The sequence below is a fragment of the Bos indicus x Bos taurus genome, chromosome 13, assembly GCF_003369695.1.
Source record: "Bos indicus x Bos taurus breed Angus x Brahman F1 hybrid chromosome 13, Bos_hybrid_MaternalHap_v2.0, whole genome shotgun sequence".
NCBI lineage: Eukaryota > Metazoa > Chordata > Mammalia > Artiodactyla > Bovidae > Bos > Bos indicus x Bos taurus.
Window position 1 is genome coordinate 57867664 of NC_040088.1, and position 24629 is coordinate 57892292.

General features: G+C 38.1%; 1 protein-coding gene across 10 annotated transcripts in view; it reads left to right on the forward strand.

Annotated features, from left to right (window-relative positions):
• The window catches only part of ARHGAP21 (Rho GTPase activating protein 21), a 130103-nt gene that overhangs the window by 83596 nt on the left and 21878 nt on the right, over positions 1-24629 (forward strand). For 6 of the 10 annotated variants that reach the window (XM_027559941.1, XM_027559945.1, XM_027559944.1 and 3 more), the window contains exons 5-11: positions 546-638; positions 3243-3321; positions 6172-6226; positions 14106-14135; positions 15458-17348; positions 23977-24135; positions 24273-24375. In XM_027559941.1, coding sequence (XP_027415742.1) covers positions 546-638; positions 3243-3321; positions 6172-6226; positions 14106-14135; positions 15458-17348; positions 23977-24135; positions 24273-24375 — 2410 coding nt within the window. Of the gene's footprint in view, positions 1-545; positions 639-3240; positions 3322-5058; positions 5156-6171; positions 6227-14105; positions 14136-15457; positions 17349-23976; positions 24136-24272; positions 24376-24629 lie in introns of those variants that run through there. The other 4 variants (XM_027559947.1, XM_027559948.1, XM_027559949.1 and 1 more) reach the window with 3 other exon arrangements.

Here is a 24629-nt window from a genome sequence, read left to right on the forward strand (position 1 = left end):
TCTCCCTCCAGCATCCCTAAAGGGAAAGAACTGTTTTACTTGGCATTAGGACTTCAGTGCTTAATACCATGCAATATTAAAAAGCAGTAGACTTGATAAAAATAAATTACTGAACAAACAAACAAACAAAAAAAAAAGGCAGTAAACTTGAGTACCACCTGTATAATTAGCTCTGTGATCTTGGAGAACTTACTTAATCTCCCTGAGCCTCAGTGTCCTCTTTTGTTCCATGGTACTATTTACTCACTATGGAAATAAGCTCTCAGGCATGGTAGTATTTAGTGTAGTAATTTACATTCAGAATGTTCCCAATAAATGGAAACCATTGCTACTGTGATGGTTGTGTTATGAAAGAAGCAAAATAAATGTTTGAGTTCGTGAAATACTCTTAATAATGACTTCAGCATTCAAATTCAGGATATGTGGTTAATACTTCATTAAAAGATCTTGGCTTACTTGTCTCAATTAAACATAGTTTCCTGTTTTGCTATTTTATGGAAATATTGTGAAGTAAAACCATGCCTTGGTTCTTTTATCTCCCACAGGAAAACAAAGAAACCGTTTGGAACCCATGGACACCATCTTTGTTAAACAGGTGAAAGAGGGCGGACCTGCTTTTGAAGCTGGATTATGCACAGGTGCTGATATTTAAACAGACTCTAAATTTCTTGCTTTGTTTCTTCCATATTTCATTTTCCATATTTTTATTTCTCCTTCTGTATATTTCTTCCTTCCTCTTCATATTAGTTATTTCTGAGACCTAGTTAGTTATATCAGAGAAGGCAATGACACCCCACTCCAGTACTCTTGCCTGGAAAATTCCATGGATGGAGGAGCCTGGTAGGCTGCAATCGATGGGGTCGCGAAGAGTCAGACACGACTGAGCGACTTCACTTTCACTTTTCACTTTCATGCATTGGAGAAGGAAATGGCAATCCACTCCAGTGTTCTTGACTGGAGAATCCCATGCAAGAATCCCCATGCAGGGGACCCTGGTGGGCTGCCGTCTATGGGGTCACACAAAGTCAGACACAACTGAAGCAACTTAGCAGCAGCAGCAGCAGCAGCAGTTAGTTATATGCTTCTTGATACTCAAATAGATACATTCTGACCGAAATACAGAGTTGTACACGACTGAGCAACTTAGCACGCACACACACAATTTGTGGGCCCTTTTGTTGTTGTTGTTCAGTTGCTAAGTGGTGTCTGACTCTTTGCGACCCCATGTACTGCAGCACGCCAGGCTTCTCTTTCCATCACTATTTCCATGAGTTTGCTCAAACTCACATCCATTGAGTCAGTGATGCCATCCAGCCATCTCATCCTCTCAACCATCGCCCCTTTCTCTTGCCCTCAGTTTTTCCCAGCATCTTTTCCCAGGGTTTTTTCCAATGAATCAGCTCTTTGCATCACGTGGCCAAAGTATTGGAGCTTCAACTTCAGCATCAGTCCTTCCAATGAATATTCAGGGTTGATTTCCTTTAGGATTGACTATTTTGATCTCCTTGCTGTCCAAGAGACTCTCAAGAGTCTTCTCCAGTACCAGAGTTCAAAAGTGTCAATTCTTTAGCATTCAGCCTTCATTGTAGTCCAACTCTCACATCCATACATGACTACTGGAAAAACCATAGCTTTGACTAGACGGATCTTTGTCGGCAAAGGTCCGTGATGTCTCTGCTTTTTAATATACTGTCTAGGTTTGTCATAGCTTTTTTTCCAAGGAGCAAGGATCTTTTAATTTCAAAAATTGTGCTCTTTTAGTTGCCACTTAATAATGGACTCTCAGAGGCCCTTTAAAACAACCTATTTTGCATACATTTAATTTTGACAAAGGTGAACAAAATAGTAAAATGATGAAGATATTTATTGATCTAATTAAAATAATCTTGAAGCTCCAAATTCAGAAGAGCCTGGCCTGCCAGAGATGAATTAGTTCATTCCACCACAAAGAGTAGCTTATTTTTTGGTTAAAATGGTAAATTTTCTTTATTTAAAAAATTTTTATCAGTATAGTTGCTTTATAGTGTTGTGTTAGTTTCTGCTGTGCAGCAAAGTGAGTTGGCTATACTTACATATATAACCCCTCTATGTTGGATTTCCTTCCCATTTACACCCCTTAGTGCATCAAGTAGAGTCCCGTGTGCTGTACAGTAGAGTTCTCGTTAGTATCTATTTTATACATCATATCAGCAGTGTATATGTGTCAATCCCAATCTCCCAATTCATTCCATCCCTCCAAGTCCCCAAAGAGTAACTGAAGTCTCCAGTGCAATGCAAGCAAGCCCAGCTGCATATCTGCAGTGTGTGGTCTGTTTGTTCTGAAATATTTTGTGACTTACGATTTTCATAAAAACTAGCTAGGACTTAGTTTAGAGTAATGCACACACTAAAATAGTTACCCCTTTCTTTTGTTTTTAAACATGAAATAATTTAAAATGGAATTAATGAAAAACTATCTTTCACTGCCTTTTGATTAAAATATCTTTTCAGCTACAAGTATAAGTATTGGGTGTCATTCCTAAGATATATTAGGATGCACTGTTAATTTGTTAATTGTTTTTTTGGTCATAGTTGAGGGGCTGTGCTAAGCACACGAAAAGTACATTTTTTCTATTTTCTTCTTTCCCTTATCCTTTCTCTCATTTATTTTCTCTTCTGCTCCGTTGAATTTTTTTGAGTCGTCCAGATGTCCTTTACCCCATGAAAATGAAGAACAAGTTAATATATATAAAGTCAAACCCATGTGCATGCCCATATTTAAGTTCTGCAGTACAGCACTAATGAGTAAACTAAAGAGACTGGGAGAACATGACACGGAAATTAGTTGGACTAAAATTGGAGGACACTGAAGTTCCCTAGTGGTCCAGTGGTTAAGACTCTGCACCAGGGCTGTATCCCTGGTCAAGGAGCCAAGATTCCCCATATTGCACTGCATAGCCAAAAAGCTTAAAAAATAAATAAATAAAGTTAGGGGATTTATTTTATTTATATAAATATTTAGAGATAAAATACTTTTTGAGGTTTCTAAATTCATCAGTTGCTGCGCTCTTCATTTAAAACATCGTTATGTCTCATAAGCTGGATATATTAAAATTTAGGATCATTTTTATAAAAGATATTTTACAAAACAATGAGCAAGGATAGATCAAAAATAAGTATATTACTCAAGAAGTATTACAAAAGTACTCAGAAGTGACATTGTAAAGGAATTCCTCATGTGTTTTTTTAATTCCTCTTTGAAGGTGATCGAATTATAAAAGTCAATGGAGAAAGTGTTATTGGAAAGACCTATTCTCAAGTAATTGCTTTAATCCAGAACAGGTAAGTCTTGGCATGATTAATTTTGGCCAAAGATGGGTTTTAGAAATCAATGAAGAAAGTAGACTTAATACAATATTGTATTCCTGTAAGAAGCTGATGTGATATAAAGATAGGAAACCTTCCTTTAAAGTTGAAAATGCATTTGAAAGTTACCAAGCGCGTACTACCAGAGGATGGCGTATTTGGTCGCATTGTTTTGGCAAATTTACTCAATTTGTAATTAAAATCCTTTTGAGCCTGAGAGGCATACATTTTATATTTGCCATTAAGTTTCTTACTTTTATTTGAAGTGACAATCAAATTTGTTTATAATATGTATATAAATACTTGCATATATAATTTATTTTAAAACTACTAAGATAACTTGTCTTTAAATAGCTTACTGAATAATATTCTTGGCTCAGATTCATTTGTTTTAACAAAGACCACAAGAAATCATCTTTTAATCCACTTGTCTGCCTACTTTCTACAGAATAGGATTTTGAGTTTTAAAGGTAGAATAGTATTTATAGAGTGACTGACTGTAAAGATAATTTAGTCCAACTCTCTTTCTCTCTGTCACACACCTAGACTTTTTTTTTTAAATTACAAATACAGAAATCAAAAGCCAAAGAGGTTGGCATATTAAATTTCGATCAAGAATAAGCCATGACTCTATGAGGGTCTGATTTCCAGATCATCATCACAAGAGGTTCTACCCAGATTCAGATACAGTAACTTTTAGGTGACCTATTGCTTTATGTTAGCTACTCAGCTGTCTGTAATTAAATTGAAGTTGACTGTTTTCTGAAGACTTCTATCAAGCTCCTCTAACCATGTCTAAAGCAGTTCATGCTATAATCTCACTTATTTACACAAGGCTCCTTGGTGATGTTAGTGGTAAAAAACCTGCCTGCCAGTGCAGGAGATGTAAGAGATTCAGGTTCAATTCCTGGGTCGGAAAGATCCCCTGGAGAAGGAAATGGCATCCCACTCCGGCTTCTCCAGTGGGGTTCCCCAGTGGCTCAACGAGTAAAGAATTTGCCTGCACTGCAGGAGACACAAAAGACACAGATTCAATCCCTGGGTCAGGAAGATCCCTGGAGGAGGAAATGGCAACCCACTCCAGTATTCCTGCCTGGAAAATCCCATGGACAGAGGAGCCTGGCAGGCTACAGTCCACGGCATCGCAGAGTCGGACATGACTGAGTGACTTAGCAACAACAGTTTACACAAATGCCCTAATACGTTGCCACTTTTACAGTTGGGTGATCATGATTTATTGATTTCAGAGTATTCTTTTTACTATTGGATTCTCGGTGTTCCTGAGTGACACCTATTTGATCTTAAGTATTGAGGAAACCGGGGGACTGGTAAAGAATTGAAAGCCTCCTCCAGAGGCAGTGGGGAGATCTACCCAAATTTTCTTTTGGAAAATAATTTAGATCATGATAAATATAACTATGTTTTGTCAACCTATAATTTAAGAGTTTTCAGGGTATTTCTTAACATGTCTTCTTTAAAAATACCATTTCCCAAAACAACCATAATTTAATCTTTGTTTTCCTCAAACTCCACATTAATTTTTTTTTTTTTGGTTACTGATGCAGTTCATCTTTCACGATAATAACATTTTGGAATGACAGTCTTAATTTTTCACCAGTATAGCAATTTGAAAAATTAAATAAATAAATAAAATGTTTTTTTTTTTCATGATCTTATTTTTCTTTTAAAAAATTGTGTTCCTTTTGTCTGCAGTTGGTAGCAAATGGATTAATGCAGCACAAAGCCATTGAGATTCTGCAGTGTATTAATGTAAAAATGTATCCTTGCAGAAGAATTTATCTAAGCATCAGTATGTATTTTCTACCAACTCTAAATGTTGAAATTCAAGTACTTACATATTTTCTTAGTGGAATTTATTTGAACCTGTGGTTCTTACTGGTTTACTATTCTCTTTGCATTTATGAACCTAAAATTAAGGGTTCAAATAGAGACACCAGTAAATTATTAGATTTTCGGTTTTTTGTTGTTTGTTTCTTAATCTCATGATTGTATTGGGGGGAAATCTATCCGGTATTGTTAGGATAGATACTGAGGCCCTAGCTGGGGACCGCACCACTATCCTTGCATATCTCAATGTAATTCTGATATCACAGGACTTGGTATATTAATTTTTGCCTTTGAGCTGTTTTAAACCTAGAGAAACTTGTCTATTATTTCAACAGGACACTTGCAGTACCAAAATAAAATGAGACTTTGGGCTATTCCTATAAAAGCTCTAAATTAAATCATGGAGAAGAAAGCAAATAGTTGAGATGATATATGGTTTTTAAAGATAAGGCATCATTTTGATGGTTGTGATGGTGAACTCTTATTTCCTTCCCTTCTGAGGCCAAGAGGGAATATTTCAAAATTAGGATGTTTAGTATTGCTTAAAATGTTAAATTTGAGGGTTCTTTGATTATTTTCATGTTAATGGGTTTTTAACTTGATAAACAGACTATGTAGTAAAAATTTGTAATTTGTTCTGTGACCTGAGATAAAGGAATACATACTTATATATTGATGAGCTTTGTTCCAGGAATATTCAATATGAGTAATCTACTTGGTGTTTCTAAATTAGAAGCATGTTGTAAAGAACACTTGACCAGTTCTGAATAGCTCAAACATACATACATAATTATTATATACACATAAAAATTACTACTTTTCGTTTTAATGATTTGGATTTAAAATAAAGATTTTTAAAATCTGCAAGTTAAACTCATAATTAACTTAAAAAATACCTGAGTTACCTCTTTTTTCCTTTATGTCCTTCTTGTATAATTTTTGCCTCCCCTAAAATAGTTTATGTATATTCAATTTCAGTGATACAACATTGGAACTTAGTGTTATGCCAAAAGATGAAGACATTCTCCAAGTGGTAAGTTTTATTTGTTCAAATATGTGGACTGTTTTAAAGTTATGAATGTTAATAAAAATTCTCTAAAGATAGAGGTGAATTAGATTTTTTTTAAAAGATTCTAAGGGGGAAAACCCTTAAACACTCTGTTTTTCTCTACACTTTACCAAAGAGAGAGAGACAGACAGACAGACCACTGTCAATTTTTTACAGTTAAGCAACATGAGAATGTTTATTGATTTCACAGTAAACTTGCTGTTGTCATTTGGAATGAGATTCCTAAAGAGTTTGTTTGCCCCACTGTTGTGTTCTACATTATTCCTTTGACCAAAATCCAAACCTCAGAATGCAAGTATATATCCCCAGGAATTAGACTTTTTAAAAAAATTATAAAGTCAGAAGTTTTATGAAAGCCATTTCTTAATTTTTCAATAAGTATTACTGCTTATAAATGAACTTACCGAACAGTTTTCAACAGTATTCATTCATTCCATTATAAGGAATGTTCACAATGAGTACAGTCCACACCTTAAGGGAAAAATACGTTAACCTCTTAGAGAGGGAATGAAATTAGATAGCTGAAAACCTATAGCATTTGTCTTAAAATATCTTTCTCCTCTTGAGAAAGAAAACAAATTGAATGGAGTACTCAACTCCTTTATTAAACTTATATACTGCCGATGGTAAAAATAGAAGACAAATTTTGTTCAGGAATACTTTTCCTCAATTGACTTTTGTAGTTCAGCAGAATAAAACAATTAGATTGGGGAAATAGTGGCTGCTGAAGTTTGTGGTTTTTAGAAAACTTCCTTTTAGAGAATTGTCATTGCTGTTTTGGAGAAGGCAATGGCAACCCACTCCAGTACTCCTGCCTGGAAAATCCCATGGATGGAGGAGCCTGGTAGACTGCAGTCTATGGGGTTACTAAGAGTTGGACACGACTGAAGCGACTTAGCAGCAGCAGCAGCAGCAGCATTGCTGTTTTACTCAGAACTAATGGAATCTTTGTGATAAGAATCAAAATAGGGATGTTTTTCATTTATAAGGTGTTAATTTGAACTTGGCTCAACCAAAGTGCTAAATAATCTTTGTAAACACTTTAAAAAAATATTACTAAAACTAATCCTAATAATTCCACTTAGGGAAGCCTGGTGTGCTGCAGTCCATGGGGTCGCAGAGTCGGACACGACTGAGCGACTGAACTGAACCGAACTGATTCGCTTACACATAAAATATAATTAACCAAAATTCGTGGAGATCAACCTTGTGTTTTCAAGGCAGGCTGATTTCATTTTAAAATGGCAGTTTTACTGATAAAAGATTATCCTTCTTAAGTGCACAGTTCTGTTGAGGTCAGGGGTGTCTGATCAAGGAGGGATAACCATCCATGATGGTTTTCTTAATCAAGTGGAATTAATTGCAGGGTTCCTACCCTGATCATTCAGCACAATGAAAGAGTTACAGTCATAACCATGGAAGGCAATGAAGTCACTAGATTGAAAATAAAGAGGGGCTTATTCTCTAGGGCTCTACTTATGCAAAGGACCAGGAGGTGATACTTACAGGGTAGGGCAGGCTTGACCTTGAACTGTTGCATTCTCCTGACTCAGAGACAGAGTGCTCTTCCGAAACAGAACTCTACTGAAGAGTCATCTTTAGGAGACTCTTTCCTTGCTAAGGTGAAGGCACTGGTGGGACTTTGTTAGAACAGTGAAAGAAACAGTCCATTTCAGAGTGGCTGGCAATGAATAAACGCCGAGGGGAGGGATCAAGCACAGAATGATCATCCTAGCATGCTGTGTGGTTGATGCAGGGGATCGACAGTGCAATAATGTTCTAAGGATGTGATCAGTGGGAAGTTTAATTGATGAGTCTCCTTGTGTTTTATCTAAAGTAGAGGGAAACTACAAATTGTTGCACCACAGGGAAAAGTTGGTTCACTGGGCTGACCCAAGCACACAGATCTTCAAAGTTCCTCAGTAAAGGGTCCTGATATACTGTAACAGAAAAGTCATATTCTTACAACTTGTTGTTTTATTTTAAGCATAAGAAATTAAAAGCCCAGGGACTTCCCTGGTGGTCCAGTGGTTAAGACTCCACCTTCCAATGCAGGAGGTGTGGGTTCCATCCCTAGTTGGGGGACCTAAGATCCCACATGCCTCACAGCCAAAAAATCAGATCATGAAACAACAGAAGCAATATTGTAACAAATTAAACACAGACTAAAAACGGTCTACATCAAGAAATAAATAAATAAATATTCTAAAAAAAAAAGAAAGAATTAAATGCCCATATCCTTGATAATAAAAGAAAACCTCACCTTAAAACCCAGTCTTCATTCAAATTTGCATGTCCTGTAATTTGTTAGGAAATTGAAGGAGTGTATATAGTTAATGTAGGTTATGCCTTGTTCCCCAAAGAACATCAAAATGCAGAAACTTCTTTTCCACATAAATGTTTTTAGCTAGGATATCTACAAGTGTCATTTTAAAAAGCCACTATAAAATCCAAAGAGAATCTGGGATTTAAAAAAACATATGTGAAAACAAGAGGCCTTCAGAAATATTTATGTTGCTCTTAAATCTGTTACTTAAAATACATGCTTGTAAAGATGTATTTGTCCCTGTGAGGTTGAATATTCATTGTAAAGAAAACATGAACATTTTTACAGCCACTGTAAACATCATTTACCCAAGAGAGGGCTTGTTTTCTCAGTCTACATGTGTTTGCCTGGGTAACAGCAGGATGGGGTGTCCATGAACTTTTGCTCCTCAAGTGATGTATAGACCAAGTGGTTCTAGAGGTCCTCAGCTCATCTTTGAGAGGTGATGTAGAAAATTTGATTTAAAACTTGCCTCATGGAAGGACTGGTATATAATAATAAATCTCATAATGTACAGAAGACAGTGATACAGAGTTGAAAAGCACAAAGTAAAAAAATAAATAAAAAAAATTAAAAAAAAAGAAAAGCACCAAGTATTGGTAAAATTGAGAATTCTTCATTATGTTATTAAACTAGTGCTGGTAATAGTACTTCTTTACTTGGCAGCCTTGTTTTTTAAACATATCTAGATCCACAATACGTTTAGTTTTGTATTCATTTCAGTCGTCTTATGTAGTGATATTTTAGACTATGATCATAATCTTAGACAAGTTCATATTTTCATGGTGATATTACAAAATAAAAAGCACTTCCTGTTGCACTTTTTAAAAAGTGAAATGATTGTGTTGCTGTCTCAGACATTGAATGAAACAGCCATCACCCATCAAGTCGCCTGAAGGGCGATAGTGATAGTAGTGTTAGTCGCTCAGTCGTGTCTGACTCTTTGAGACCCCATGGACTGCAGCCCACCTGGCTCCTCTGTCCATGGAATTCTCCAGGCGAGAATACTGGAGTGGGTTGCCATTTCCTCCTCCAGGCGATCTTCCGGACCCAGGGATCGAACCTGGGTCTCCTACATTTCAGGCAGATTCTTTACCATCTGAGCCACCAGGGAAGTCCCTGAAGGGCAATGCTAATGGGGGAAAAAAAAATATGTCCTCAAATGGACCCATTGTAGGAGGGCTAGATCTGAGCATTCTTTTCCATTCACACCTCAAGACATTTTGGTAAGCCTTTAGCACCATGGACTCAAAATTGAATTTTGAGTTGATCAGTTGTGATGGCTCTGGAGATTCTCAGGTATGTCTGGTGTTTGACAAGGGCATTTGGAGCCTACTTCATGTTATTCTCTGTTAAACACAGCCGGGTTAAACAGCTTTTCCGGTGTAACAGGGAAGAAAGTGATGTACTAAGACTTGAACCCACGCAGGTCTGAGACTGTATATAGCCTGTAGTTGAAGCTAAACCACCGTTCCACACTGCCATTGGGTCCAGACGAAGGATTCCTGTGGCTGACACAGTCCCACTGCCGAGCTGTCAGGATAACCAGTCTCTGGGCTCTGCACCCACTGCCCTAGTCACCACTCCACGAATATTGTGACATACGTTGAGAAATGTAATTTAACCGAAGTTTTCCTTTAGATTTATCAGAAGCACTTTCTAATCAAATAATTATTTATTATGTTCCACACTCAGTATACTCTTCAATTTAAAATTAGGTGTCCATTTGTCACATGTGCATCAGGGTGGTCCTGCTTTAGAATAGGGAAACAAGAACAGGAATTTTGGAAGGTTCTTTCATATTTTGAAAGTTTGAAGCAGTTACTTTCTTCTGCTTTTTTATCTTATTTTAAATATATTTTTAAAAAAGAATCTGCCTGCACTGTGGGAGACCCTGGTTCAATTCCTGGGTTGGGAAGATCCTCTAGAGAAAGGATAGGCTAGATACCCACTCCAGTATTCTTGGGCTTCCCTTGTGGCTCAGCTGGTAAAGAATCCGCCTGCAATACAGGAGACCCTGGTTCAATTCCTGGGTCAGGAAGATCTGCTGGAGAAGGGGTAGGCTACCCACTCCAGTATTCTTGGGCTTCCCTCGTGGCTCAGCTGGTAAAGAATCTGCCTGCAATGTGTGGGAGACCTGGGTTCGATTCCTGGGTTGGGAAGATCCCCTGGTGGAAAGGCTACCCACTCTAGTATTCTGAAGAATTCTGTGGACTGTATAGTCAGCGCATGGGGTCGGAAAGAGTTGGACACGACTGAGCGACTTTCACTTAAAATATTATGAGAATATACATACTTGTTAGAAAAGTTTCAAATGATTTAGAAAGGTATAAGCTGTCCACAACATCCCCTTCTCCCATGCCCCACTGTGACATATCTGGCATGTATTTGAAAATTATACAAACACGATAGGTGGTTATTTTTGCTTTTGTCATAGGTACAGGTATTAAAATTAACAGATCAGCCTGTTAACAGTGAACAGGTAGGCAGGAATTTTAATCTTAGTAGCTTATTTATTCTGCACTTTTTGTTGGTTTGTTTTTATTATTTACTAGGCAATAAATACAGTATGGTAATAGTAATACTATAGTAATGGGTATGGTAAGTGACTTGGATGCAATTCTAGTAAAACGGAACTGAAAGATTATTTTTGGATTATTTAGCTACTGTTAGGCACTGTACATATAATTAAGATCCAGACTGTTAACATTACATTTTATTTAAATGCTCCTTACAATTCTAATTCCAAATGGAGACATTTGTAAGGCATCTTTCCTTACTCACTCCCCTCAACCCCCGCTTAGAGAACCCTTTGGATCTGTAGGCATGACAGGGTTGCTACTATTCTGTTTTCATTAGATATGGCTTGAACTTTAACATTATGAACTTTTAAACTACTAAGCTACTATAAGATATAAAACTTAAGAACAAGGGTAAAGGAAATTCAAGAAAAAACATAGAGTGATATTTAAAAGGACTAATGAAAAAAATTGGCCAGAGTTTTTTTTTTTTTTTTTTTGGTCATATCCTGTTGAATTCCCAAGTGCTTAATCAGTCTGAAAAAAATCTGAATATTGTCTAATTCCATCAAAACTTCTGGATATGTACTATGAAGTATCCATTTGGACTTAAATGTAAAAGTAAAAGTGATTATGAGCCAAATATGCAATTCTTATGACATTGGTCTCAAAAATTTCTGGGCCATGCCATGGATGGTTGTTGTTGTTCAGTTGCTAAGTCACATCCGACCCTTTGCGACCCTTTGGACTGCAGCATGCCAGGCTCTTCTGTCCTCCATTGTCTCCCAGAGTCTGCTCAAATTCATGTCATTGCAGACTTATTAACGTATTAACACAGGATGATTTTGACATCATTATAACAGAATAGAATTATACAAAAACTATATAAATGAATATCATTAGATAAAGAATACTTTAAGTGATATTTTGTTCTGTTTAATTGGTGCCTGTTGACAATTCAGAGATTCCCAATGGGTAGTTAAAACATTGAAATGTCTGACCCTGATGTCTCAGTGAAAGACTCATGAAAAAGCATGCCACAATCACAGCTATGAGCAAGTTGTAGAGTTTTAAAGTCTGTTTTCAGAATGGGAAACTTAATCAATGGGTTCCATGTTCACCTGGAAGAGTGGAATGCTGTAATCCACCCCCAGTGTTTGCCCAAGCCCTGGCTAAAGCTTTCCTTAGTAGACTGTTTTCCAGAAGAAAACCTAATGGCATTATGGAAGAATAGGACTCCTTACAATGCATATTATCTGTTCCTAGTTTACTTCCCTAGCTTATCATGGAGCTAATTTCTGTCTATTCCACACCTCTTAGCATAGCCATTGAAGTTTATTCTCATGACTTACCTGGAACACATACTAAGCGACAATGGCCTTAGAGCACTGTTGATTTCCCCAGGAATGTTAATTGAATGTATTGGTTTCCAAACTTTATGAGAATGAGAAACATTTAAATAATTACAATCTTTTTCAGTATCCGTGAAATGAGCGACTATGTGAGGAAATTCAATACTACTACTGAATAAATTCATATTTTAGTTGTCTCGAGCATATTTGCTTACATTAGACAGTAGTACTGTATCTATAAGATATTCTGTTTAGTCAGTCCACTGGTGATGCATGGTCCATGTGTATGTATTTTAAGGACCCCTTTGCCATCACTTTACCCAGAAGTGGGGACCCATGAATATAGACTATTTAGGAATTTTAGCTTTATCTAAAGTATGTCAAATACCTTTTCAAGTGTTTAATATTGGTTGACCAAAAAGTTTGTTTTGGCCAACCCAATAGTTCTGGTCATATACTTCTATTATTAAAAGATAATACTCCTCCCCGAATTTGAATAAAGGAAATATGTCTAAATTATTAGTTCTAGAGCAGCATTTCTTAGCAGAAATTCGAATTGTGTAAAAACCCCCAGGAAAAAAAATGGGTTCCATGGCCAAATAAATTTGTAACTTCATGCTGAGTTTTATAGCGTATGTTAATGTAGTAGAAGTTTTGAGAAGTCACGAAACCCATCAGCCAACCTTCACTTTGTCGAGCATAGAGAATACAGCCTTTCAGGTGATGTTTCATAAAGCTGCACACACATGCTCTGGAAACACCGAACCAGACAGCACACTCATCTGCACAGTTTTCCTGTCATGTAACAGTATCAGTGCAACTGTAATCAGCATGAAAAAGATAGGCTTATTACATCAGTGGCAAATGCCCAGAATGTCTATTTGGATTGACTGTTTTCATACCTTTACAGTATTATGGTATGCATGTTTTCTTTCATCTACTTGGCTTTCGTTTCTCACGGTCTCCTGGTTCAGATTCTATAGTATTCATTATACATGAAAAAGAATTACTCTGGAAGCAGTATTTTTTCATGTCCACTAAGTAGTTATTTTTCTAAGCGAATCAAACAGGACAAAAGGGACAGAGTGGAAAGATCTTAATTTTTGAGGGAAACCCATTTAACCCAACAGTCGTTCTTTCATTCCAAAGTCCTAGTGTCAAGGCAGCAGCAGTCAGCTGACAGCTGGTGGTTGTGCTCCGATTTACAGGGGAAGGAGGAGGTTGTACTATTTTAAATGCATAATAGAGCATTCGTTTCGTCATCTGGAAGCAGAGATGGAAGAAGCTCAGGGGAACTGAGAGGCATCAATGTTGTTCGCGTGGAAGGGAAGCTTCCTAGCACATTATCAGACAGCAGCGCAGATCAAAGAAAATATCTGTCAGGAATGCATGTTACCAGATGTATTTTGCTTTCAAGAATGGTAGACAAATCAAATCAGAGCCAGATAAAAGCCTGAGAAAAAGATGCTCAGACAGAAACTCAAGTTAATCTTTATGCCTCACTGCCCTTTACTTCTCTTGGTACCTTCCAGAGGATTCAGTATAGATGTATTTTTAGCTTGCTGTTTTCCAGCATCAATATGACAACATGATTCTGTCTTTATGTCAGTAAGCAGCTTCTACTATGTTTTCCTATTTTCTGCTAGCTACAATTTACAAAGGATGTCACAGCTCTGGTAAGAACTGCACAGAAGCCATTTCCTTGCTTTTTAAGTCATGTTATGTAGAAATTTGTAATAAGCCATTCTATTAAAACTGTCAGTTTGCTTAGAGGAATCTCTTCGTGGTGTTAATCTTACTAATTTGCAGAATGTGTTTGTGATACATTGTTTTCTTTATTATTTTTTTCTTTTTATGTTTGATTTTTGTATCCTGTGCATAACTAGTGTTAAAACATAACATTTATCTGCATCCCTGTATATTTTTGAAGCATCTCACCTTCTCTCCTTTCCTAGTACTTTGCTGTTACGTTATGTTATGTTTGTGGCTGCACTTGAGCTTTGCAAGCTGTCTAATGCAAAGACAGGAGATAGTTTTGAATTAAGCTTGTTTTGATTAGGGAAGGATATGTAACATGACACCACACCTAACTATCTCAGCTGTTGAACATAATTCTGAGTTACCTTAATTAGCTCTGTTTTGTAGAGTCTCTGTATTTAATTTGTTGCTTTTAAGTTTTTAAAAATATTCCCAGATAATTTCATAAATAGTTGATTTAAAAAAATTGGAACTGCATGCTTGCCTGTTCATAATAGAGAAATGTCTCCTTAAAACAGGTAAAAGAGACCAAATAAATTTGTACAATACAATTTTGCATGAGTGTAAAATAAAAAATATAAATTATATACAGGAAGATGAATTACCTTTATTCATATTTTATGCCTTTAATATGTGCGTATTCTCTATTTGAAAAATTTTAATAGTTAACATGGCTGTTGGAGGACCTAATTTATCAAAATGGATTATTTTTAGCAATTCAGCAGTTATTAATTGGCAAGACAATGTTCTATATATTATTTATCATAGCAGTAGTACCTAGAGTAAAGATGTATTTGGTGAAGATTTTTAATATTTTCACCTTCACTCTGGCAAAAGATCAGGTTCTTCTTTTGCTGTGAGATTTATTAGGCAGCCATTTAACCTGCCAACTGCTGGGGAAAAAAAAAAAAACAAACATAAAACTTAACAGGGGAAATTTTTGAAAGCAAGATGTCCATATCTAATTATGGCGGGTGGAATGGATAGAATTTGATGTGTTTCAGATCTTTTGAGAAAATAGGCAATTGTAATTTATATTTTTTGCAAATTCTACAATTTATTTGCTTTCTGAGAGACTAGCTGAATTTGTGGAGCCCCCTTACATTGTGTCTGCATGCATGCTTTAGCGAATGCCACTGGGGAGCAAGGCAGGGCACTGTAAAATAAGACTATATCGCAAGATTGGAAATGTGTTCCTTTGATGAGTTTGAAGTGACCCATTTCTCTCCTCTCCATGTAGGCGTATTCTCAAGATGCCTACCTGAAAGGCAATGAAGCCTACAGCGGCAATGCCCGCAACATCCCTGAGCCCCCACCAGTCTGCTACCCCTGGCCGTCATCCGCCCCTCCCGCCATGGCGCAGCCCCCTGAACCACCTCCTCCAGACTCCACAGCAAGCAAACCGCAGACTAGCCCCCCAGTATTGACGCAGCCCGGCAGGGCATACAGGATGGAAATCCAAGTGCCTCCGTCACCACCAGAGGTGGCCAAGTCCAACACAGCAGTGTGTGTCTGCAATGAGAGTGTGAGGACCGTCATTGTACCTTCTGAGAAGGTTGTAGATTTATTACCTAACAGAAGCAACCACACAGTTCCCGCTCACAGAACTGAGGAAGTGAGGTATGGCCGAAACGAACAGCCCTCTTTCAAAACAGTGACGAGAACCACCTCACCGCCATCCTCAGTTCCCACTGCCCATCTCATCCACCAGCCCGGCTCCAGGTCGTTGGAACCTTCTGGCATTTTACTTAAATCTGGCCACTACGGCGGACACTCAGAAGGTCTGGTGAGCAGATCTCCAGCTGTGGAGTCTCCTTCCGTAACTGTCAACCACTACTCTCCCAACTCCCATCAGCACATAGACTGGAAAAACTATAAAACTTACAAAGAGTATATTGATAACCGGCGCTTGCACATGGGCTGTCGGACCATTCAAGAAAGGTTAGATAGTTTAAGAGCCGCCTCTCAGAGCACAGCGGATTATAACCAGGTGGTGCTGAACCGCGCTGCCCTGCAGGTACGGCGTCGGAGCACCTCTCAGGACCGAGTGCCCCAGTCCATCCAGGTCCGGCAGCGCAGCGTGTCCCAGGAGAGGCTGGAGGACTCTGTGTTGATGATGTATTGTCCGAGGAGTGCCTCTCAAGGCGCGCTGACATCTCCTTCTATTAGTTTTAGTAACCACAGAACTCGCTCGTGGGATTACATCGAGGGACAGGGTGAAACCTCGGAAAACGTCCATTCTGAATGTCCACCGCCGGATGCAAATGGTGAACGAAAGCAGACTTACAAGTGGAGTGGGTTCACCGAACAGGACGATCGGCGAGGTATTTACGAGAGACCCAGGCAGCAAGAAATTCACAAATCTTTCCGAGGCTCCAATTTTACAGTGGCTCCCAGTGTGGTGAATTCTGACAGCAGGAGAGTGAGCAGCAGAATCGGGGGATCAGTGTCTCAGTTTAAAAAAATTCCAGCAGATCTAAAACCCCTGCAGCCCAGCAGAAATTTTCAAACTACTTGTGGAATATCCCAGCCTCGAGGGATTTCCCAAGACAGGTCACCTCTTGGGAAAGTCCGAAGTAACTCTCTGAAAGGGCCTTCTATGCATGTCGCGAAACCGCCCTCCAGCCAGAACTCATTTCTTTCTATCAAAGACCAAAGACCAGTAAATCACTTGCATCAAAACAGTTTATTGAATCAGCAGCCATGGTTACGGACGGAAAGTGCCCCCGATCACCAAGTGGACACTGGGAAGCCCCCTTCTCTTTCTGGAGCTTCTGTTAAGCCCCCGGCTCTGGCAAGTGAGAATGCTAGCACTCCAGATTTTGAGTTATCCGTCACTCAGAGGAATCAAGATTTAAATGTACAAGAGGTGGAAATTCAGCAATCGAATGCTGTAGATAATAAAGAAACTGTCATCCTAAGAGAAAAACCTCCGTCTGGTCGCCAGACACCGCAGCCTTTAAGGCATCAGTCTTACATCTTAGCAGTGAGTGACCAGGAGACAGGCTCAGACACCACCTGCTGGCTGCCTAATGATGCTCGCCGGGAGGTCCATATAAAAAGGATGGAGGAGAGGAAGGCCTCAAGTACCACTCCACCTGGTGATTCCTTGGCTTCCATCCCATTTATAGGTGAGCTCACCTCATAGTTGTTGGTTAACATGTCAAATATGTCACAAATCTTTCCAGCAAAGTATTTCTAGTTTCCAGGAATTTTACTCTGATCTTGAAGCACTTGTTCTGAATTTTCTACACTCTGCTAAAAACCAGAACCATAAGCTTTTTTTTTTTTTTTAAGTATTTTTATTTATTTCTTTAGGCTGCACCTCACAGCATGAGGAATCTTAGTCCCCTGACCAGGAATCAAACTCGTGCCCCCTGCAGTGGAAGGGCAGAGTCTTAACCACTGGACTCCCAGGGAAGTCTCCAGAGCCATAAGCTTTTACTCTCAAAAATTATTTCTAGCATCAGTTTTCCTTTTTTTTTTATTTTAAACTTTGCATACCCAATACCCACTGTTAATCTTGATTTTGATGAAACATATCCCTACCATCTGGGGAGACTCAGCAAACCAAATTGTGCTTGGTTGTTGATTCAGCTGAAACCATAGCCAAGTAGAACAGTTTGGATCACTAGCAATCAACCTTTCATTTCATCAGTGCTTTTTACTTTCTGAAGCTGATTTCTGTATAAATTTTAATTCATGGGCCGACTGAAAAGACCTCTTTGTTGCTAAATTACTGTCTTAGAATAAATCCTGGAATAGATGGGGAGAAATTACTTAAATGACAAGCCTGTACCCTGATCTAGAACATCTATCATGTTCACTGAGGCTTTAGACTGCTCCCACACGCCCCAAGTATCTTATCCACACAGCAACCAGTACGTTTTTAAAAACATAAATCAGATCATTTCACTCCTGATCAGAACCCTGGTTTAGCTTCCTATGTTACTCAGAATAGAATCCAAAATCCTACGGAAGGCTAGGCCCTCCGTGATCTGCACCTCGCTGCCCCTGCCTCCCATTTTCTGCTCATCCCATCTTCACACATGCCAGCCACCTAGCAGCCCTGGAACACACCAAGCACACCCTGCTTCGGGGCCCTGGCACCAGTTCCCAGCCCTGGAATGCATTCCAGAGATACTCACAAGACTGTCTCTCTCTCGGTACATTTGGGCCTCTGCTCAGACATTACCTTATCAAAGCAGCCTTTCCAGACCAGCCTATCTGAAATACACACAGAACCTGACATACTCTATGTCCTTAAGTTACTGTATTTATCTTTATACCACTTGTTTCCACTTGACATTGTACTTTTTCTTTTATTACATCTTTCTCTGCAGGTCTAAAGCCTAAACTTTGTGAGAGCCAGGATTTTAGATCTTTTTATTCACATCTTTGTCCTTAATGTCTGGAACCACTGCCTGGCGTAGAGAAGGGACTCAATAAATATTTGTTGAAATACCAGATGAATGATAATTTTGAGATGATAGTTTAAATGTATAGCAAAACAAAACAAACTTTTATCATGTCTAAGATACCATCTGCTAACAAGATTATCGTGTATGTCCGTTAATATTATCCTCATGTAATAAATGAGAAACTTAAGCTATGGAGAGGTTAAATAACTTGCCCAAAGTCACACAGTTAATAAGCAATAAATAACTTGCCCAAAGCCACACAGTTAATAAGCAATAGAGACTTCGCTGATTCAGCCTCATCTCAGGGCATAACTCCAGAGGGCATCATTTGTACAGAATGCATTGTGAAGAGCATCCTCTGGAGGTCTGTGATGCAAGCCTTGCTTTGAGGCCAAGGTCATACTCTTCTTCAGTGGGTAGTTTCAGGAAGAGTTTGCCATGATTTTTGTAATATAATGTGGTTCTCTTTGAGTGCTATTTCAGAATTCTTCTTTTCTAGAGAAATTTTTTAAAGCTCTTGCGCTGTTGGACTGTCATGTGACACTATCAGAATCAACTTTTTAAAAAAAATTCCATATAACTCACATTTTAAAAATATATATGACATATTCAAGTTGTAAACATTGTAGGGAATCTCAGCCTAAATTGTGCTCATGTTTATATCTGTAACCTTAAGACCAACCCCCCCCAAATAGCAGAATTTTCTTGTAGATGAAACGGTATAAAAATGATTGTTTTATGATTTTTTTTTAAACAACAAAAAAAACCCTGCTGTATTTCACAGGCCTGTGAGACCAGAATAATAGCATTATATTTATTCCTACTTAATAAGAATAATATAATCCAATTATAATAATAAAAAGTTTGCTAGTTACATCTGTTAATATTTCTTCCTAGTTACTTCTAGGTATAGGAATAAACCAAAAGGTCAGTTATGTTATTAAAGAGAACTTTGGCTAAAATATAAAACAAAAATCTATTTAATTGTACATGCATATAAAGATTTAGAAAAATGATTAAAAGAGACCGTTTGTTCATTATAAAATAAAAATGCTCACTATTTCTGAATCAAATTCTACTTCAAGTACTTATTTCAATCTCTTTTATAGTTCCCAGTGAATGACATCTTTTGTTTTATGAATCATGACTTAAAAGTCCCATAATACAGAAATGACTTTGCTGCTGCTGCTGCTAAGTTGCTTCAGTCGTGTCCGACTCTGTGTGACCCCACAGATGGCAGCCCACCAGGCTCCCCCATCCCTGGGATTCTCCAGGCAAGAATTACTGGAGTGGGTTGCCATTTCCTTCTCCAATGTGTGAAAGTGAAAAGTGAAAGTAAAGTCGCTCAGTCCTATCCGACTCTTAGCGACCCCATGGACTGCAGCCTACGAGGCTCCTCCGCCATGGGATTTTCCAGGCAAGAGTACTGGAGTGGGGTGCCATTGCCTTCTCCGAGAAATGACTTTATAATCCATTTATTTCTTATATGCCTCCCAGAACCTAAATGTACTGCATATGATTACTCTTGTATGTCATTTGATCGGCACCCATGGAAAAGGGTAGAATAAAGAACTGAGATATGAACACAGAATTGATTTCACTGTTTCGGATGTAAACTGGATTTTTACATGGAAGTAAGCGTTCTTAAGTACCAAAATTTAATATTGAAACCCTTTTATATTGTTGAGCTTCAGAGTTTTATCTGACCAATAGGTCTTTTTTTTTTTTCTTTTTAATTTTTAGCCACATCCCATGGCATATGGGACCTTAGTTCCCCAACCAAGGATCAAACCCACTCCCTCTGCACTGGAAGGCAGAGTCTTAACCACTGGACTGCCGGGGAAGGCCCGGTGTTTGTCTTTCCAATCTAGCTATTTTTTAAAATGCATGTCTTACTAGGATAGACACCAGCATTGAAATGGAGTAAAAGACCATTTGCAATGTTTCTCAAAGTATTTTCTGGAAACACTAATTCCATTTGATAAAGGTGGGGGGAGGGGGTGCGAAGATTAGTGATCAAATAAATTGAGAAATGCTGAGTTTTAAAAATTAAGTTTGTCTATCATAGACCTCTCAGGATCATGAATATACTCCTTATATCTTATGAGTTTTCTAGGCAGGATATGGAGAAGGCAATGGCACCCCACTCCAGTACTCTTGCTTGGAAAATCCCATGGACAGAGGAGCCTGATAGGCTGCAATCCATGGGGTTGCTAAGAGTTGGACACGACTGAGCGACTTCACTTTCACTTTTCACTTTCATGCATTGGAGAAGGAAATGGCAACCCACTGCAGTGTTCTTGCCTGGAGAATCCCGGGGACGGGGGAGCCTGGTGGGCTGCCGTCTATGGGGTCGCACAGAGTTGGACACGACTGAAGCGACTTAGCAGCAGCAGGCAGAATATAGTACAATTTGTCTCAGAAGTATTTGACCATGAATCCTTTCTTTTATTTAGAACATTTCAGTTTAGTGTACCATAAAACATACTTTGGAGAATGTTGGACTATGCTTTGTACTTTTTATGAAACATTAAATTAGAAGGAAAAAAAAGAATTAAGGCTTGCTTTTGTAGCGTCACACTCCAGAGTCTTAATAGTCTGTGATTTTAATAATTGTTTTTGTTACTTGAAAGCATTATAACCAATGCAAATAAATAGGTGCTTTGGCTTTATTTCCCAAAATATCAGAGAATGGAGCCAACTCATTTACTTTGTTATCTGTGTAATACAGAGATAATGAAACATCTTGCAGAAAGAAAAATTTCCAGCATTTTGTTATACATTTAACATCTAATAGTCCTCTGGGGTCACAAGACTTAGAAAAATGAAGAAAATAAACCACTTTGTTTTTAAATTAGGAAGATCAGTCATTAGCAGTATTTTGTTTATACCTACTCACACCCTTGTGGCTCAGCTGGTAAAGAATCCACCTGTAATGTGGGAGACCTGGGTTCATCCCCTGGGTTGGGAAGATGCCCTGGAGAAGGGAAAGGCTACCAACTCCAGTATTCTGGTCTGGAGAATTCCATGGGATGTATAGTCTATGGGGTTGCAAAGAGTTGGACACGACTGAGCGACTTTCACTTTCACTATACACACATGCCCTGTAAAGTATGTCCTGAAAATAAATTTCAACACCTGTCACAAGTAAACACAAAATACAAAATGAATAATGAGTTCCTAGGTAGTTTGTTCTTTAGTAGCAAGTATTAAGGTATATTCTCCAATCTTAATTTTTTTTTCTATTTTTAATTGGAGGATAATTGCTTCAAAATGTTTTCTTAGTTCCTGCTGTACATCGACATGAATCAGCTATATGTATACATATATTCCCTCCCTCCATTCTGAGCCTCCCTCCCACCCCCTCACGCCACCCCTCTAGGTCATCATACTACTACTCATAACTATTAATATAAAAAAGCCAGTTGTATTACCCACTTCAATTTCATCTAAAATTCGTACTCCCCTCATTTTTGCCATATTTTAAATGTTTTCTCTTGTTCCTCTCACCCCAGAGTTGTCCAGTACGTGTGTACCAAATTAGGGTTAGCCTAAAAATTGAATTTGGTTGATACAGCCTTGTTGACACTGGCATTTAAAACCAATTCAGAAATCTTAGAGCTTGTAGGATAGAGCTGGATCACAACATTGTTCTTTACAGCATCGAACTTTACTTCCATCACCAGTCATCCACAGCTGGGCGTTGTTTTTGCTTTGGCTCCGTCTCTTCATTCTTTCTGGAGTTATTTCTCTGCTGATCTCCAGTAGCATATTGGGCACCTACTGGCCTGGGGGGTTCATCTTTCAGTGTCATATCTTTTTGCCTTTTCATACTGTTAATGGGATTCTCAAGGCAAGAATACTGAAGTGGTTTGCCGTTTTCTTCTCCAGTTCAGGAGAACTTAGTTATCTGAAATTTACCCAAAAGGCATGGGCCTGGGTGACTAAACAATAATTTTGAATTTAATATTCACTCTTTTTTAGCTCAGATTTCCCAAGTTTGAGTTGGCATCTTCTTACTAGATAAATTTATGTGTTTCAAGTGTAACAAAACTGCTCACCACAGAATAATTTTAGATGTTCACTTATCTTCCTTTTGGTAGTAGTGTTGGCTTTTATCCTGAAATATTTCAGACTGATCTATAGCATACCTTGTAGAATACTATGCTTATTTACTTAGGGAAATAAAAATTTTTTTAAACTTTGTACTTATAAAAATTATAGAATCGTTTCCCTCAATCAGATTTTCTGGGTTTTCAGCTAGTTCCTTTAATATTGAAAGTAGATCCAATAATAACTGCACTCTCAGTCAGATCTGTCAGTTTTTAAAATAAATTCAAACCTCAGAAGCCCCCTAAGAAATCTCTGGCTTATGAAAGCTCCTAAGTATTTTATGTTCTTACATAAATTAAATAGATAATTTTACCCCTATTGTGGATTTATTGTTGTAGTCCTCTTGAGCTATAAATGACCCTTCTGATAATCCTAGCCCAATTTCTTTATAGGGAATGAATTTAATATCCAGAGGAATTAAGTAGCTTTCACAAAGTCCAGCAAAACAGGATCTAAATCCTTTGACCCACAGCTCAGTCTTCCCCATTCCTAACAGCTGGCTTATTCTTTGTGCTAAAATTAATCATCCTAAAGATAAATTTGTGAAATTGGTGCCTAATATATATTAAATTATTTTAAGGTAAATGTTAGATTCCTTGAAATTAGTGTTTGCAGCATTCGTCAGCTGGCAAGCTGGGTCATCTTTCATACACACATGCCTCTCACATACACACAAACATGCTGCTTTTATAGTTTAGGTTTTGAATACCTGTGAACTTTGGTATCTTGATCAGTTTGGTGAAAGTATTAATTGTTTGGTGAAAGTGTTAGTCGTGTCCGACTCTTTGCGACTCCATGGACTGTAGCCTCAGTCCATGGAATTTTCCAGGCAAGAATAGTGGAGTGGGTTGCCATTTCTTTCTCCAGGGGCTCTTCCTGACCCAGAGATAGAACCCAGGCCTCCTGCATTGCAGGCAGATTCTTTACCATCTGAGACATCAGGGAATTCTCTTAATCATTTGGTAGAAGCAAACAATTTAATTTTGGGTAAAAGCAACTCATTTGATTTCTTAGATCATATTCTTGGAATTCTTTGGAATTACTAAAGTAGAAACTGTGTGAGTAGACTTCTACCAGATGACTCTTTCATTCACTGTTATTGCTGTGGTTGTGTTCAGATCTCTGGTTCTTTTAACACTGGGTACCAATGATTAGTTCTGTCATTGTTATCATTAATGATGATGCCATTTAACATCCCAATATTTATTTTCATTTTATCTTATAGATGAACCTACCAGCCCTAGCATCGATCACGACATTTCTCACATCCCCGCCTCTGCGGTCATCTCTGCCTCCACCTCCCAGGTACCCTCCATAGCAACGGTCCCTCCCAGCCTCACAACTTCAGCTCCATTAATCCGACGTCAGCTCTCCCATGACCAGGGTATGTTTCATTGAGTAGTTATGTGAATTGTCTCACGTTCTCAGTTTTCCACTTAGGGTACTGTGGTGATCTTCTCACTGTGAAAAAAGAATCTGGAAAGTCCTTGCACATATCTGAATGTTGGGTTTTACTTGCAGAATCTGTTGGACCTCCCAGCCTGGATGCCCAGCCCAGCTCAAAGACAGAGCGATCCAAATCATATGATGAGGGCCTGGATGATTACAGAGAAGATGCAAAACTGTAAGTCTCAAGCGTGTTGTTTTAAATGCCTATTAGTGGGTGCTCAGTATGCCCTTGACATATAAATACTGAATTTACTGATGTATTTTCTAACTTCAACATTAGAAATGCAAATAAAAAATAAAAGATGTTACGTGATAATACATTCAATTGAATTTTTTTTAAAAGTGTTTAAAAATCAGTAATACAATTGTATTTTATGATACAAAAATACACATAAAATTATTCCTGCTTTAGACCTCTAGTCACACAGT